The sequence below is a fragment of the Corythoichthys intestinalis genome, chromosome 17 (assembly GCF_030265065.1).
Source record: "Corythoichthys intestinalis isolate RoL2023-P3 chromosome 17, ASM3026506v1, whole genome shotgun sequence".
Taxonomy (NCBI): domain Eukaryota; kingdom Metazoa; phylum Chordata; class Actinopteri; order Syngnathiformes; family Syngnathidae; genus Corythoichthys; species Corythoichthys intestinalis.
The window spans coordinates 4,461,253-4,477,477 of NC_080411.1; the positions used below are offsets into that span (position 1 = coordinate 4,461,253).

The window sequence follows — 16,225 nt, forward strand, 5'->3', positions numbered from 1 at the left end:
AATTTTTGTTCTTTTTGTCAATTAAATAAAATTAAAAAATAACAATGATCATTAACCCTTTCTAGGGCAGGAGACTTTTTTTAGGATGTAAATAAACGACCTCTACATATCATTGTAATTAAAAAGAATGAATGAATAAATGATATTGACTATTGTATTTTTCCTATTATGACTACATTTTTTAAAAATTTATTTTGTAATAACTTATGAATTTGTGATTTCTAGCTTTTTTTTTTTTTTTTTGGGTTAGGGTTAGGGTTTAGGGTTAGATTGTCTCCATGAAAGTTTCAAACTCACCCATCATTTCAAAGTGGGAGAACTTGCAAAATCGCAGGGTGTTCAAATACTTATTTTCCTCACTGTAACTCATGGAGTGCCATTGACGGCGCTACTGTTGATGTCCAATCTGTTTTGACTGGGGGAGGCTGGCAGCTGTCAATGGCAGCGAATGAGTTCAGCGATATAAAGACGTGATACAAATTTCAAAAAGCATGTTTATTTGTACATTAGCAGATTTTCACAGCTAAAAAAGACACCGTTTTAACATTTAATTCAGTAATTAGTATGCATGCCACAAGAGGGAGCCAACATACGAGTACAAACTCAAGTCATGATTTAAAGGGAACCACGGAGAGAAAGACTTCTTAAAAGATAAATGTTAGTACTGTATGAGTAATAATAATTTCATTTTCAAACCCCTCTTAATGTTTTTTTATAAATTTTGAAAAATTTGTTTAACTAGTAGGTCACCATTGTTGTTGATGACGCAATGCAGTCTGGGCGGTGACATCATTGGGCAGCGCTCTGTCACTCGTTAGCTACATAAACATGTCGTCGGTTCTGCCCTTCCAATTTGAACCCGAGCGGAAAAGTGATGAGTAGAACAGGGCTGTCGATACTTCACAAAACGAGCAGCAAAGCAATTAAAAGGTCTCCAGCGGGATTCGAACCCATATTTTCCGTGCGACAGACGAGCTTGTAGACCACAGGGCGGGATGATTTTCCTTATTAAGCAATCAAAACCCACATGCGTTGTCTGCGCGTTAAAACCTGAAAGGAAAACGCAACTGAAAAGAAAGCGTGGCTGGCTTGACCACAGAATAAGAATACGCGGCTCACTTCACACAGCAAGCCGACAACAATAACATAGGGATAGCGTAAAAGGGTTTATTGAACACACCAAAAAAATCGCGAAAAGGGAGACACAAAAAGGGTCTATGACAGTAGGTCGGGATAAATTTTTTTTTTTAAAAAACAGGGAAAACCACAGTGAGAGGCAGAAAATCGGGAAAAAAAAAAGGCAATGACGTAACTACCAACGAACGGATATACAAACTGTCAAATGGCAGCAAGTCAATATCTTGGCAAGCCGCTTAGGATCGGTTTAAAGACGCAGCTGATGAGCTGGAATTGGATGCAGGTACCACATCTCTGTAACAAAGCAATCTGACCAGCAGCAGAATGTGACGAAATCATGCTAGCCATCATACTAGCTTCACTTGCGAGCTAGCACAGCTATTCTCCAAGTCCAATCCAACGTAAAACATGGCACCCGTCATAGGTCAAAACATGTACTAAATATTATAGATTTTTAAATCAATGGCAATAATATATGTATTTCTAATAACATATTTTTTTAAAGAGAACAATTGTGGCTTATTAGAGCCTACTTTTAAGTCTGAGGATCCCTTTAAGTAAATTCAATTATGTATTTATACAGCTATATACTTTACAACTCTGCATTTTCTTCTGAGGATCTTCTGCTTTCTGTTTCCTCCCTCTTCCACCTCCATCGTGTACGTGTGTTTGCGCCACATATTAGGTGCCCTTTTCCCCGCAGAACATGTTAAACCGCCGCTCCTTTAGCGACGTGCTGCCCGAGTCGCCAAAGTCGGCGCGCAAAAAGGAAGAGGCGCGCCAGGCCGAGTTCGTCAGGATAGGCCAGGTATGAACATACAATACGCTGGTGTTTTTGTCAGCGTGTGACACGTGTTTTTGGTTCTACTTTAGGCTCTGAAGCTGAAGACCATCGTGCGAGGCGACGCCCCCACCAGCCTGGTGACCACCGGCCTGTGCAGAAGGGAGCCGTGGGAGTCTCAGTCCTTCTGCATAAGCTTCCCTCACGAGATGGTGTGCGCCGACTCGTGGGGGCAGTCGCTGCTGGTGGCCACCGACGCGGCGGGGGTTCTGCTGCTGGACGGTGAGCCCGGTGCGCTTTCTACGCAACCTCCGAATCCCAAATATACTTATGCCATCCATTTATGGATGCTTTGTCTGAGCCGTTTTCAATTGGAAAGCAAAATAACTGATTAGTACAAGCATTATTCTGTTCATTTTTTTAAATAATTGTTCTTTGGCAACAAGATGGAGGCAAATCACTCCTTTTTCTTCTATAATGAAGCTCCTCTAATCACTTCAGCATAGTTCTTTGGCACCATTGTACAACAAAGTCGTGACACTTAATAAATCTCAAAATAATTCCATGGCATCAATATGTCACTAATGGCACCAACGCACTATTTTATTTTTCTCTCAGTGAAGTTCATCAATTCATTGCAACAGAGTTCCTTAAAACTTAAATTCAATCAAATATTGTCTAAGTACTATTTTTTGTTGTCCTAATGAAATTCCTCAACACACAACCATCACTATTTCTTGGCACCAAGATGCCGATCACGAAATAGTTGAAGCATCTCAACTTGCTTCAACATAGTTCAATGGCACCGTGGTACCACGATATGGTGGCAAAGCGCTGCCTTTTGTCTTTATGAAGCGCCTCAAATCGCTTCAACATAGTTCTTTGGCACCTTAGTACTAAATAAATGGTGGCAAAGCAGTACTTTTGATCTAAATGAAGCCCCTCAGCTTATTGTAATATGGCTTCTTGATACTAAAGGCTATGGCATGGCGCCAAAGCACAACTTCTTGTCTCCATGAAACCTTAATTTGTCACTACATAGTTTCTTGGCACCAAGATGGCAGCCAAGCACTACTTACAGTTTTTCAGTCCTCAACATAAATTCATGCCATAATGCCATGAGATGGCGCCAAAGCACCAGTTATTTCTATAGGAAGCTCCTCATAAATTGACAGTACTATATGTTAGCTTTTCTTCCATTTGTCTCTCTGTTCAATTTGAAATTTACCAAGCCCCAAAAAATCGACAGAAATAAAGTAAATTTGAACAATCTGGTAAACATTAGCACTATATAGCATTTAAGTTGGCGGACTTTTGCTATGCAAGATAGCCAATGGTGGCATTGTTGCAATTGGCTAATTAGCATAGCAAAAGTCCGCTGGCTTGATTTCTTCATAATGCTAATTTTTACAACAATTGGCTAACTTGCATAGTTAAAGTCTGCGAGCTTAAATGCTAAATAATGCTAAAATTTACCAGATTTGTGTCAATGTTCGTACAGGGGCTCCGTAGAAAACAAATAGGCCCCCCAAAAAACACATGATGCACAGATTTTTCAAACGTCAATGAGGTCTATTTTCCTCCGTAGGCCCTGAACTGCCTTCATCCAGCACAGGTGAGCACTGCATTGATCCACCATTTGCATATGGTTTACTTTTTATTTTTTGGATTGTAGGCAGGGTTGATCCTTTTTTTTCTTCTTCTATGAATAACTACTGGCTGTTTTGTGTCGCAGAGGCTCAGAATCTTCCGCCGCCGGTTCAGGTGTTCGACAAGACGCTGCTGGTGAAGCAGATGCACATTCTCGAGCCTCAGGACCTGCTCGTCACCAGGGCGGACAAAGGTAAGTAAAGGACAGTGCCATTGACGACGATAGATGTCCGATTCATCTGGACCAGGAGGGATGCCAGCGATCATTCTCTCTTTGACAGGCAAGGACGCTCGGCTGTATGTGTTCCGACTGAGCACGCTCAGGATAGGCTTGGAGGAGAGGCAGCTGCCCCGTAGCAAGTGTGACTGCCGGGAGAATAAACTGGAGAAAACCAAAGGTGGGCCATGACACAGGTGACAGCTGCTAGTATTTTTTGTATTTCCCCCAGAAGTGGGTATAGTTGCCGAAAATTTTATTCGAGTAAGAATAGTGTTACTTCTAAATAATATTTCTCAAGTAAAAGTAAAAGTAGTCATCCAAAAATTTACTCAAGTACCTGTAAAAAAGTATTTGTTGATAAGAATAATCAAGTTATGAGCATAGACTTAAAAAATCTATTGACCTGACACTTCATCATTCTTTGCGTCACGCCTTATCAGAGGGGGCTGAGATGATTGAAGCATTCATTCGCAGGAATTTTCTTCTTTGTTTACACATAAAGGCGGCTAATTTTCATAACTGCTTAGTCTCATAGTTGGCAATATTTACGTGAAATAAATGCTACCTGTATGGTTTCTTTGCTTTTAACCAAGAATCGAGACTGTTTTACGTCCATATCTATGAATAATTCGGCGATTTAAGCATTTATTCACATAAATTTTCGCCACAAAAGCTCCTGTTACACCAGGTGGCAGCTAGCCTCATTCGCTTACATAGTAGCATGGTACTTCGTCAATATACGTAAAATAAACGCTAACTGTACGGTTTCTTTGCGTTTGACCAAAAATCAGGACTGTTTTACGTCCATATTTATAAAGAATTTGGGGATTTAAGAATTTATTCACAATAATTTTGAACAGAAAAAGCTCCTTTTACGCCAGGCGGCCGCTAGCCTCATTCACTAACATAGTAGCATGGTACTTCGTCAGTATATGTAAAATAAACGCTAACTGCACGGTTTCTTTGCTTTTAACCAAGAATCGAGATTGTTTAACGTCCATATCTATGAAAAATTCGGGGATTTAAGCATTTATTCACAAGAATTTTCAACAGAAAAAGCTCCTTTTACGCCAGGCGGCCGCTAGCCTCATTCGCTTACATAGTAGCATGGTACTTCGTCAATATACGTAAAATAAACGCTAACTGTACAGTTTCTTTGCTTTTAACCAAGAATCGAGATTGTTTAACGTCCATATCTATGAAAAAATCGGGGATTTAAGCATTTATTCACAAGAATTTTCAACAGAAAAAGCTCCTTTTACGCCAGGCGGCCGCTAGCCTCATTCACTAACGTAGTAGCATGGTACTTCGTCAGTATATGTAAAATAAACGCTAACTGCACGGTTTCTTTGCTTTTAACCAAGAATCGAGACTGTTTAACGTCCATATCTATGAAGAATTTGAGGATTTAAGCATTTATTCACAAGAATTTTCAACAGAAAAAGCTCCTTTCACGCCAGGCGGCCGCTAGCCTCATTCGCTTACATAGTAGCATGGTACTTCGTCAATATACGTAAAATAAACGCTAACTGTTCAGTTTCTTTGCTTTTAACCAAGAATCGAGATTGTTTAACGTCCATATCTATGAAAAATTCGGGGATTTAAGCATTTATTCACAAGAATTTTCAACAGAAAAAGCTCCTTTTACGCCAGGTGGCCGCTAGCCTCATTCGCTTACATAGTAGCATGGTACTTCGTCAATATACGTAAAATAAACACTAACTGTACGGTTTCTTTGCTTTTAACCAAGAATCGAGACTGTTTTACGTCCATATCTATGAATAATTCGGCGATTTAAGCATTTATTCACATAAATTTTCGCCACAAAAGCTCCTGTTACACCAGGTGGCAGCTAGCCTCATTCGCTTACATAGTAGCATGGTACTTCGTCAATATACGTAAAATAAACGCTAACTGTACGGTTTCTTTGCGTTTGACCAAGAATCGAGATTGTTTAACGTCCATATCTATGAAAAATTCGGGGATTTAAGCATTTATTCACAAGAATTTTCAACAGAAAAAGCTCCTTTTACGCCAGGCGGCCGCTAGCCTCATTCGCTTACATAGTAGCATGGTACTTCGTCAATATACGTAAAATAAACGCTAACTGTACAGTTTCTTTGCTTTTAACCAAGAATCGAGATTGTTTAACGTCCATATCTATGAAAAAATCGGGGATTTAAGCATTTATTCACAAGAATTTTCAACAGAAAAAGCTCCTTTTACGCCAGGCGGCCGCTAGCCTCATTCACTAACGTAGTAGCATGGTACTTCGTCAGTATATGTAAAATAAACGCTAACTGCACGGTTTCTTTGCTTTTAACCAAGAATCGAGACTGTTTAACGTCCATATCTATGAAGAATTCGAGGATTTAAGCATTTATTCACAAGAATTTTCAACAGAAAAAGCTCCTTTCACGCCAGGCGGCCGCTAGCCTCATTCGCTTACATAGTAGCATGGTACTTCGTCAATATACGTAAAATAAACGCTAACTGTTCAGTTTCTTTGCTTTTAACCAAGAATCGAGATTGTTTAACGTCCATATCTATGAAAAATTCGGGGATTTAAGCATTTATTCACAAGAATTTTCAACAGAAAAAGCTCCTTTTACGCCAGGCGGCCGCTAGCCTCATTCGCTTACATAGTAGCATGGTACTTCGTCAATATACGTAAAATAAACACTAACTGTACGGTTTCTTTGCTTTTAACCAAGAATCGAGACTGTTTTACGTCCATATCTATGAATAATTCGGCGATTTAAGCATTTATTCACATAAATTTTCGCCACAAAAGCTCCTGTTACACCAGGTGGCAGCTAGCCTCATTCGCTTACATAGTAGCATGGTACTTCGTCAATATACGTAAAATAAACGCTAACTGTACGGTTTCTTTGCGTTTGACCAAAAATCAGGACTGTTTTACGTCCATATTTATAAAGAATTCGGGGATTTAAGAATTTATTCACAATAATTTTGAACAGAAAAAGCTCCTTTTACGCCAGGCGGCCGCTAGCCTCATTCACTAACATAGTAGCATGGTACTTCGTCAGTATATGTAAAATAAACGCTAACTGCACGGTTTCTTTGCTTTTAACCAAGAATCGAGATTGTTTAACGTCCATATCTATGAAAAATTCGGGGATTTAAGCATTTATTCACAAGAATTTTCAACAGAAAAAGCTCCTTTTACGCCAGGCGGCCGCTAGCCTCATTCGCTTACATAGTAGCATGGTACTTCGTCAATATACGTAAAATAAACGCTAACTGTACAGTTTCTTTGCTTTTAACCAAGAATCGAGATTGTTTAACGTCCATATCTATGAAAAAATCGGGGATTTAAGCATTTATTCACCAGAATTTTCAACAGAAAAAGCTCCTTTTACGCCAGGCGGCCGCTAGCCTCATTCACTAACATAGTAGCATGGTACTTCGTCAGTATATGTAAAATAAACGCTAACTGCACGGTTTCTTTGCTTTTAACCAAGAATCGAGACTGTTTAACGTCCATATCTATGAAGAATTCGAGGATTTAAGCATTTATTCACAAGAATTTTCAACAGAAAAAGCTCCTTTCACGCCAGGCGGCCGCTAGCCTCATTCGCTTACATAGTAGCATGGTACTTCGTCAATATACGTAAAATAAACGCTAACTGTTCAGTTTCTTTGCTTTTAACCAAGAATCGAGATTGTTTAACGTCCATATCTATGAAAAATTCGGGGATTTAAGCATTTATTCACAAGAATTTTCAACAGAAAAAGCTCCTTTTACGCCAGGCGGCCGCTAGCCTCATTCGCTTACATAGTAGCATGGTACTTCGTCAATATACGTAAAATAAACGCTAACTGTACAGTTTCTTTGCTTTTAACCAAGAATCGAGATTGTTTAACGTCCATATCTATGAAAAAATCGGGGATTTAAGCATTTATTCACAAGAATTTTCAACAGAAAAAGCTCCTTTTACGCCAGGCGGCCGCTAGCCTCATTCACTAACGTAGTAGCATGGTACTTCGTCAGTATATGTAAAATAAACGCTAACTGCACGGTTTCTTTGCTTTTAACCAAGAATCGAGACTGTTTAACGTCCATATCTATGAAGAATTCGGGGATTTAAGCATTTATTCACAAGAATTTCCAACAGAAAAAGCTCCTTTCACGCCAGGCGGCCGCTAGCCTCATTCGCTTACATAGTAGCATGGTACTTCGTCAATATACGTAAAATAAACGCTAACTGTTCAGTTTCTTTGCTTTTAACCAAGAATCGAGATTGTTTAACGTCCATATCTATGAAAAATTCGGGGATTTAAGCATTTATTCACAAGAATTTTCAACAGAAAAAGCTCCTTTTACGCCAGGCGGCCGCTAGCCTCATTCGCTTACATAGTAGCATGGTACTTCGTCAATATACGTAAAATAAACACTAACTGTACGGTTTCTTTGCTTTTAACCAAGAATCGAGACTGTTTTACGTCCATATCTATGAATAATTCGGCGATTTAAGCATTTATTCACATAAATTTTCGCCACAAAAGCTCCTGTTACACCAGGTGGCAGCTAGCCTCATTCGCTTACATAGTAGCATGGTACTTCGTCAATATACGTAAAATAAACGCTAACTGTACGGTTTCTTTGCGTTTGACCAAAAATCAGGACTGTTTTACGTCCATATTTATAAAGAATTCGGGGATTTAAGAATTTATTCACAATAATTTTGAACAGAAAAAGCTCCTTTTACGCCAGGCGGCCGCTAGCCTCATTCACTAACATAGTAGCATGGTACTTCGTCAGTATATGTAAAATAAACGCTAACTGCACGGTTTCTTTGCTTTTAACCAAGAATCGAGATTGTTTAACGTCCATATCTATGAAAAATTCGGGGATTTAAGCATTTATTCACAAGAATTTTCAACAGAAAAAGCTCCTTTTACGCCAGGCGGCCGCTAGCCTCATTCGCTTACATAGTAGCATGGTACTTCGTCAATATACGTAAAATAAACGCTAACTGTACAGTTTCTTTGCTTTTAACCAAGAATCGAGATTGTTTAACGTCCATATCTATGAAAAAATCGGGGATTTAAGCATTTATTCACCAGAATTTTCAACAGAAAAAGCTCCTTTTACGCCAGGCGGCCGCTAGCCTCATTCACTAACATAGTAGCATGGTACTTCGTCAGTATATGTAAAATAAACGCTAACTGCACGGTTTCTTTGCTTTTAACCAAGAATCGAGACTGTTTAACGTCCATATCTATGAAGAATTCGAGGATTTAAGCATTTATTCACAAGAATTTTCAACAGAAAAAGCTCCTTTCACGCCAGGCGGCCGCTAGCCTCATTCGCTTACATAGTAGCATGGTACTTCGTCAATATACGTAAAATAAACGCTAACTGTTCAGTTTCTTTGCTTTTAACCAAGAATCGAGATTGTTTAACGTCCATATCTATGAAAAATTCGGGGATTTAAGCATTTATTCACAAGAATTTTCAACAGAAAAAGCTCCTTTTACGCCAGGCGGCCGCTAGCCTCATTCGCTTACATAGTAGCATGGTACTTCGTCAATATACGTAAAATAAACACTAACTGCACGGTTTCTTTGCTTTTAACCAAGAATCGAGACTGTTTAACGTCCATATCTATGAAAAAATCGGGGATTTAAGCATTTATTCACCAGAATTTTCAACAGAAAAAGCTCCTTTTACGCCAGGCGGCCGCTAGCCTCATTCACTAACATAGTAGCATGGTACTTCGTCAGTATATGTAAAATAAACGCTAACTGCACGGTTTCTTTGCTTTTAACCAAGAATCGAGACTGTTTAACGTCCATATCTATGAAGAATTCGAGGATTTAAGCATTTATTCACAAGAATTTTCAACAGAAAAAGCTCCTTTCACGCCAGGCGGCCGCTAGCCTCATTCGCTTACATAGTAGCATGGTACTTCGTCAATATACGTAAAATAAACGCTAACTGTTCAGTTTCTTTGCTTTTAACCAAGAATCGAGATTGTTTAACGTCCATATCTATGAAAAATTCGGGGATTTAAGCATTTATTCACAAGAATTTTCAACAGAAAAAGCTCCTTTTACGCCAGGCGGCCGCTAGCCTCATTCGCTTACATAGTAGCATGGTACTTCGTCAATATACGTAAAATAAACACTAACTGTACGGTTTCTTTGCTTTTGACCAAAAATCAAGACTGTTTTACGTCCATATCTATAAAGAATTCGGGGATTTAAGAATTTATTCACAATAATTTTGAACAGAAAAAGGTCCTTTTACGCCAGGCGGCCGCTAGCCTCATTCACTAACATAGTAGCATGGTACTTCGTCAGTATATGTAAAATAAACGCTAACTGCACGGTTTCTTTGCTTTTAACCAAGAATCGAGACTGTTTAACGTCCATATCTATGAAGAATTCGGGGATTTAAGCATTTATTCACAAGAATTTCCAACAGAAAAAGCTCCTTTTACGCCAGGCGGCCGCTAGCCTCATTTGCTTACATAGTAGCATGGTACTTCGTCAATATACGTAAAATAAACGCTAACTGTACGGTTTCTTTGCTTTTAACCAAGAATCGAGATTGTTTAACGTCCATATCTATGAAAAATTCGGGGATGTAAGCATTTATTCACAAGAATTTTCAACAGAAAAAGCTCCTTTTACGCCAGGCGGCCGCTAGCCTCATTCACTTACATAGTAGCATGGTACTTCGTCAATATACGTAAAATAAACGCTAACTGTTTAGTTTCTTTGCTTTTAACCAAGAATCGAGATTGTTTAACGTCCATATGTATGAAAAATTCGGGGATTTAAGCATTTATTCACAAGAATTTTCAACAGAAAAAGCTCCTTTTACGCCAAGCGGCAGGTGTATATTGGTAATAAAAGGGATATTCTATTCTATAATAAGTTGTGATTGTATATGAAATTTATTAATAATCTATTTACATGTTATTTATATTTGATTCTGCATATTTTCCTCAAGTATTAAGTTTCTGATCTTAAATTGAGTGATTTATTAGGTGTTGAAAACTTTTGAAACTTATGAAAAGTTTCTATTTTGGTCAGAAACATATATGACATGTTAAATGTTGCTATGGATCCTGAAAATAAAGGTGATTATCTCTGCATTTGATGATTTTTGTGCATGTAGTGTAAAATCTGAGGCCATTTTAGGTTGTGTTATACTTATATAGAAAACAGTCAGGATTTTATAAGGGAACGACTTTGAATTTTTTGATACCGCTGCTCATGGAGACTCATAAATGGATAAGGTAGGTACCTGTTTTGGTTTTTGGTCAGTAGCAGCTTTGGTTTTGTAAATATTTGAATTCAAAGTTTTTGAAAATAGGTCCCCTACGAATCGGCCCCGTTTCCCGTGTCATGTCAAAAGGTTATGAAGTCTATGTAATGAGTAACATTGCGAGTAACTTCTTACAATGATTGATTTTATTCGAGTTTTGGTCTTTTATTGTTTCTTAAAAATTTGGTTTCCCCTCCCCACCAGGTTGCCATTTGTACTCCATCAACACGCATCACAGCTCCGAGCTGAGGATCGTGGCCGCCATCCGGAACAAACTCCTCCTCATCACGCGGAAACGCTTCGAAGGCTTCTGTGCCGTCGGAGGGGCCGACTCGCCCGTGGAGGAGTTTCAGTACATACGGGTGCGTCACGCTTCAGTCGTTGACGGCGATAGACATCCAATCCAACCAATGAATGAAGCTGGTTATCTCCAGGAGATCTGTCTGTGCGACCCGCCCGCGGTGATGGCATTGGTGGATGGACCGACGGGAGAAAACGACAACATGATCTGCGTGGGCTACAAGCATCAGTTTGACCTGATCAACGAGAGCACAGGAGACGCCTACAGGCTGCACCACGTCGACGCCAACAGGGTGATGGGCTGCGACGATCCGAAAACTCACGCCACCGCCGCAGCGTATAAGTGGAGCCATCACTTGAGCTTTTCCACTCTTCACCCGTAGGTCAATTTTGTGACGGCTATCGACGTGTACGAGGACGGCGAGGCCGGTCTGTTGTTGTGCTACAATTGTGAGTACTCAGACGCTCTTACAATTTTAACAATCATTTTGTTGTTACACGCATGAAGAGGACCATTTTCGGGTAGACTTTAATTGTTGTTGCAAGCGGTCCATACTGTAGGAAGAAGTAGAAGTGCTGAATTTTTATCACGTAACAAAATCAACATTTGTCATTATAAATCTGTTATCACTTCACTATTTATTTCTTCATTCCAAGATTTATTTAGATCAGGGGGTTAGCCACACTAAGCCACATGGTTGCTAACCGTCATATGCTATTGTTTACCCACAACTGGATTCAATACCTTATTGCTATTCATCCTTCACACAGCCACTGGAAACAAAAAATGTTGTTTAATCCATCTGCAGGCAACCGGGAGATTGATTTTTGATTGATTGTTGATTTTACGACACTGCGCGGGTGTGTGCTGGTCGTCATGGGAAACACCATAAGGCAAAACACTACCGTGTTTGTCTACCGACATCGCTAAAATCGACCAAAACTGAAAAGTTATCAAGTGTTGCTTAACTATATGTACAGTATATATAATTACAGGTTAAAAATTAATCGTAATTAATTGCAATTAATCGCAATTCAAACCATCCATAAAATGTGCCATATTTTTTCTGTAAATTATATATATATTCTGTAAAATAAATTGTTGGAATGGAAAGATAAGACACAAGATGGATATATACATTAAACATACGGTACATAAGGACTGTATTTGTTGATTATAACAATAAATCAACAAGATGGCTTTAACATTATTAACATTCTGTTAAAGCGATCCATGGATAGAAAGACTTGTAGTTCTTAAAAGATAAATGTTAGTACAAGTTATAGAAATTTTACATTAAAACCCCTCTTAATGTTTTCGTTTTAATAAAATTTGTAAAATTTTCAATCAAAAAATAAACTACTAGCCCGCCATTGTTGATGTCAATAATTACTTACAAAATGCTCATGGGTGCTGAAGCCTATAAAATCAGTCGCACCCAAGCGCCAGCAGAGGGCGGCAAAACTCCATAAAACACAATTAACAAGTGGGCATTTCACTCTACTGTCATTTAACGCGCGGTAATTAATTTTTTTAATTAATCACGTTAAAATATTTGACGCAATTAACGCACTTGTCCCGCTCAGACAGTATTCTGCCTTTTGGTAAGTTTTACAGCAAGGTTTTTACTGCTGTCTAACAGCGAACTCTTGTGGTCGCTTTGCGACATGGTTTATTGCTTTCTTGCCAGTTCAATATGGCTGCACTACGTCTCGGGCTGACGCCTCCATTGTAATGTTGTGCTTATATGATCCTTGGACAAGATTTGTCCGTAAGTATGGTTGTTGTAAAGAATGTACATATTATGTTAGTAAGCGAAATGTTCTATTTTTTGTATGAGACGCTTTTTGTTTATGTTTAGTGAACCTGTATAGCGTGCTAAGCTTACGTTGTTGCTAATGCAATGCTTGTGTACTTTTTTTTGTAGTTTCACTACGGTCTAAAGAGGACAGTGGTTTGAGGCCATCTTATTAATAAATCAGATGAAAAAGGAAGAAGTCTGATTATTAAGGCGTCGTTCACTAGCTGTCTAGCTTTGGAAAAAGTAGACGCTTCGGAGTGAGGACAGCATAGACAGATTTAAATGACAGTAGAGTGAAATGCCCACTACAGTCCTTATGTACCGTATGTTGAATGTATATATCCATCTTGTGTCTTATCTTTCCATTCCAACAATTTATTTTACAGAATATATATATAATTTGCAGAAAAATATGGCATATTTTATAGATGGTTTGAATTGCGATTAATTGCGATTAATTACGATTAATTAATTTTTAAGCTGTAATTAACTCGATTGAAAATTTTAATCATTTGACAGCCCTAATTTTAACGTGATACCTTTTTTTTTTAAATTAATTACCGTCGTTAACGGGATAAATTTGATAACCCTACCTTAAACCTAAACGAAAGACTCTGGATGAGTGTAACATATTTTGTCTGTAACGTTAAATACAATTAGAAAACGATTTAATTAAAAAATATACAGTATATATATTAAAAAAAGGCATGTCCGATATTTTTTTGCCGATTCCGATACTTTGAAAATGACGTGATCGGACCCGATCGATCGGGACATCTCTGATAAAAACTCAATAAATGACGAACTTAATGCATTGACATCGACTGTAATAGCTACATAAAATTTACTACATAAAAAAGTTTAAATAATTGAAACAAATAACGATTCACGTTACGCTTTTTTCCCACATTTGTAATACTAATAAAGCATAAATGTCTGTTCATTTGTATATCACTTTTTTTGTAGATGTTTGTTCTTACAAGAAAGTTTGTCCGTTCAATGGCTCCACACCCATGATCCAGTCCAACACGTCCGACTTCCACTTCACCTGGAACCAGATGCCCAACGCAATCGGTACTTTGCCATATTTATTTTGCAAAATAAAATACCTCATTTGCACTGGTGTTTATTTTTTCTTGCAGTTTGCGCCTTCCCGTACATCCTGGCGTTCACCACGGACTCCATTGAGATTCGCCTGGTGGTCAACGGGAACTTGGTATACACAGCGGTGGTCCCGGAACTGCAGCTAGCTTCGTCACGAGTCAGTTTTGTATTTATTTTTTTGAAGATGATGGTATTTTGATGGTACAAAATGAGTATTTAGCCATTTATTGTAGCAGGATTTTCTGGTATGCGTCAGAATCCTTGATCCTCGGTACCCCGTATACCCGGAATGCCCCCCCACCCCCCCAAGGACTTCCCGAAGCACACGGTCGAACGCCTTCTCCAGATCCACAAAACACATGTAAACTGGTTGGGCAAACTCCCATGCACCCCCGAGGACCTTGCCGAGGGCGTAGAGCAGGGTTCACTAAATCCGGACCTCGGTGCCACTTTTCCTGTCGTGTTTTCCACGTCTCTCTCCCCTAACACACCTCAATCTTAACTTTGTTACAGGTTTTGTCATGATATCAGCTATCATGTCATCCGTTGGACAATACGTCAATGTTACTCTTCCCTGATTCACAGTAGATCTAATGAAATGATATTTTATGTCTCCGTGCTTGCATCTCTGTCTGTTAACAGGATTTTTGGCAAGAGCGATTGTCCCTTGGTTGTCATCGTGTACAGTTGTTGGAGTGTACTGATAAATGATGAAATATTAAGACCATTTAATGAATAATTGTGGTGCAAATCTTACATACAGTGTGGCAAATAAGTAGTCAACCACCACTTGTGCAAGTTCTCCCACCTGAAAATATTAGAGGCCTGTAATTGTCAACATGGGACAGAATGCGAAAAAAAAAACAGAAAATCACATTGTTTGATTTTTAAAGAATTTATTTGCAAATCATGGTGGAAAATAAGTATTTGGTCAATACCAAAAGTTCATCTCAATACTTTGTTATGTACCCTTTGTTGGCAATAACAGAGGCCAAACGTTTTCTGTAACTCTTCACAAGCTTTTCACACACTGTTGCTGGTATTTTGGCCCATTCCTTCATGCAGATCTGCTCTAGAGCAGGGATGTTTTGGGGCTGTCGTTGGGCAACACGGACTTTCAACTCCCTCGACAGATTTTCTATGGGGTTGAGATCTGGAGACTGGCTATGCCACTCCAGGACCTTGAAATGCTTCTTACTGAAGGAAAAAGGTACCGTCATCACACACACCATATAATTGTTTGCATTAGTCTAACACATTCATCTAACTATTGTTTAAGCAGACTCCACTACATGCCCTTTGACACAGTAAAGTGAATCACCTTATCCGTGCTAATGAGGGGGAGATGAGTAAAATGGTACAGTTTCTCGTAGGCACCGTCTAACTGTTTGCATTACTCTAACACACGTAATCTAATTAATCAGGAAATAGTATTATTTTCATATTTACGGTAGGACTGCACTACTAATATAAAATAAATAGCACACCATAGTTTAATGAGAAGAAATAGAAACACAATGCCGTCTTATGACAGAAGCTCAACGCGTGCGTCACGAACAAGATTGACGCACCAACTCTTGCAATATGCTCTCCCAGCAAACTCCAGGGACAAAGCGCTTTGTCCTAAAACAAGTACAAGCCAGCCTGGACAACAAAGTTGATAGCGGGCGTCCTATCCGCGCACGAACCTAAGCTGCCCAAAACCGGCCACAGAGGGGAAGACCCAAAAGCAACACCCAGACACACCTTCGGACACACCTTCAGGACGGCCCGCTTCATCAAGGACTTTAAAAGGACTGGACACTGAGATAACAGATTTTTGCTGCTCGGAAACATGTAGCCTTGTTTTGGATCCAGAATTGTCCCTCCGTCGTCTGTTTTTTGCCTTGTTTTTGACCATTGTCAACGAATAAATTGCTAACCTGTTT

General features: G+C 39.1%; 1 protein-coding gene across 6 annotated transcripts in view; it reads left to right on the forward strand.

The window, feature by feature from the left end:
* The window catches only part of garnl3 (GTPase activating Rap/RanGAP domain like 3), a 121,563-nt gene that overhangs the window by 90,042 nt on the left and 15,296 nt on the right, over nt 1-16,225 (forward strand). For 3 of the 6 annotated variants that reach the window (XM_057818905.1, XM_057818909.1, XM_057818908.1), the window contains exons 16-25: nt 1,823-1,945; nt 2,011-2,209; nt 3,507-3,533; nt 3,654-3,761; nt 3,850-3,966; nt 11,296-11,453; nt 11,526-11,684; nt 11,775-11,841; nt 14,160-14,267; nt 14,336-14,454. In XM_057818905.1, coding sequence (XP_057674888.1) covers nt 1,823-1,945; nt 2,011-2,209; nt 3,507-3,533; nt 3,654-3,761; nt 3,850-3,966; nt 11,296-11,453; nt 11,526-11,684; nt 11,775-11,841; nt 14,160-14,267; nt 14,336-14,454 — 1,185 coding nt within the window. The remainder of the gene's footprint in view (nt 1-1,822; nt 1,946-2,010; nt 2,210-3,506; nt 3,534-3,653; nt 3,762-3,849; nt 3,967-11,295; nt 11,454-11,525; nt 11,685-11,774; nt 11,842-14,159; nt 14,268-14,335; nt 14,455-16,225) is intronic. The other 3 variants (XM_057818910.1, XM_057818907.1, XM_057818906.1) reach the window with 2 other exon arrangements.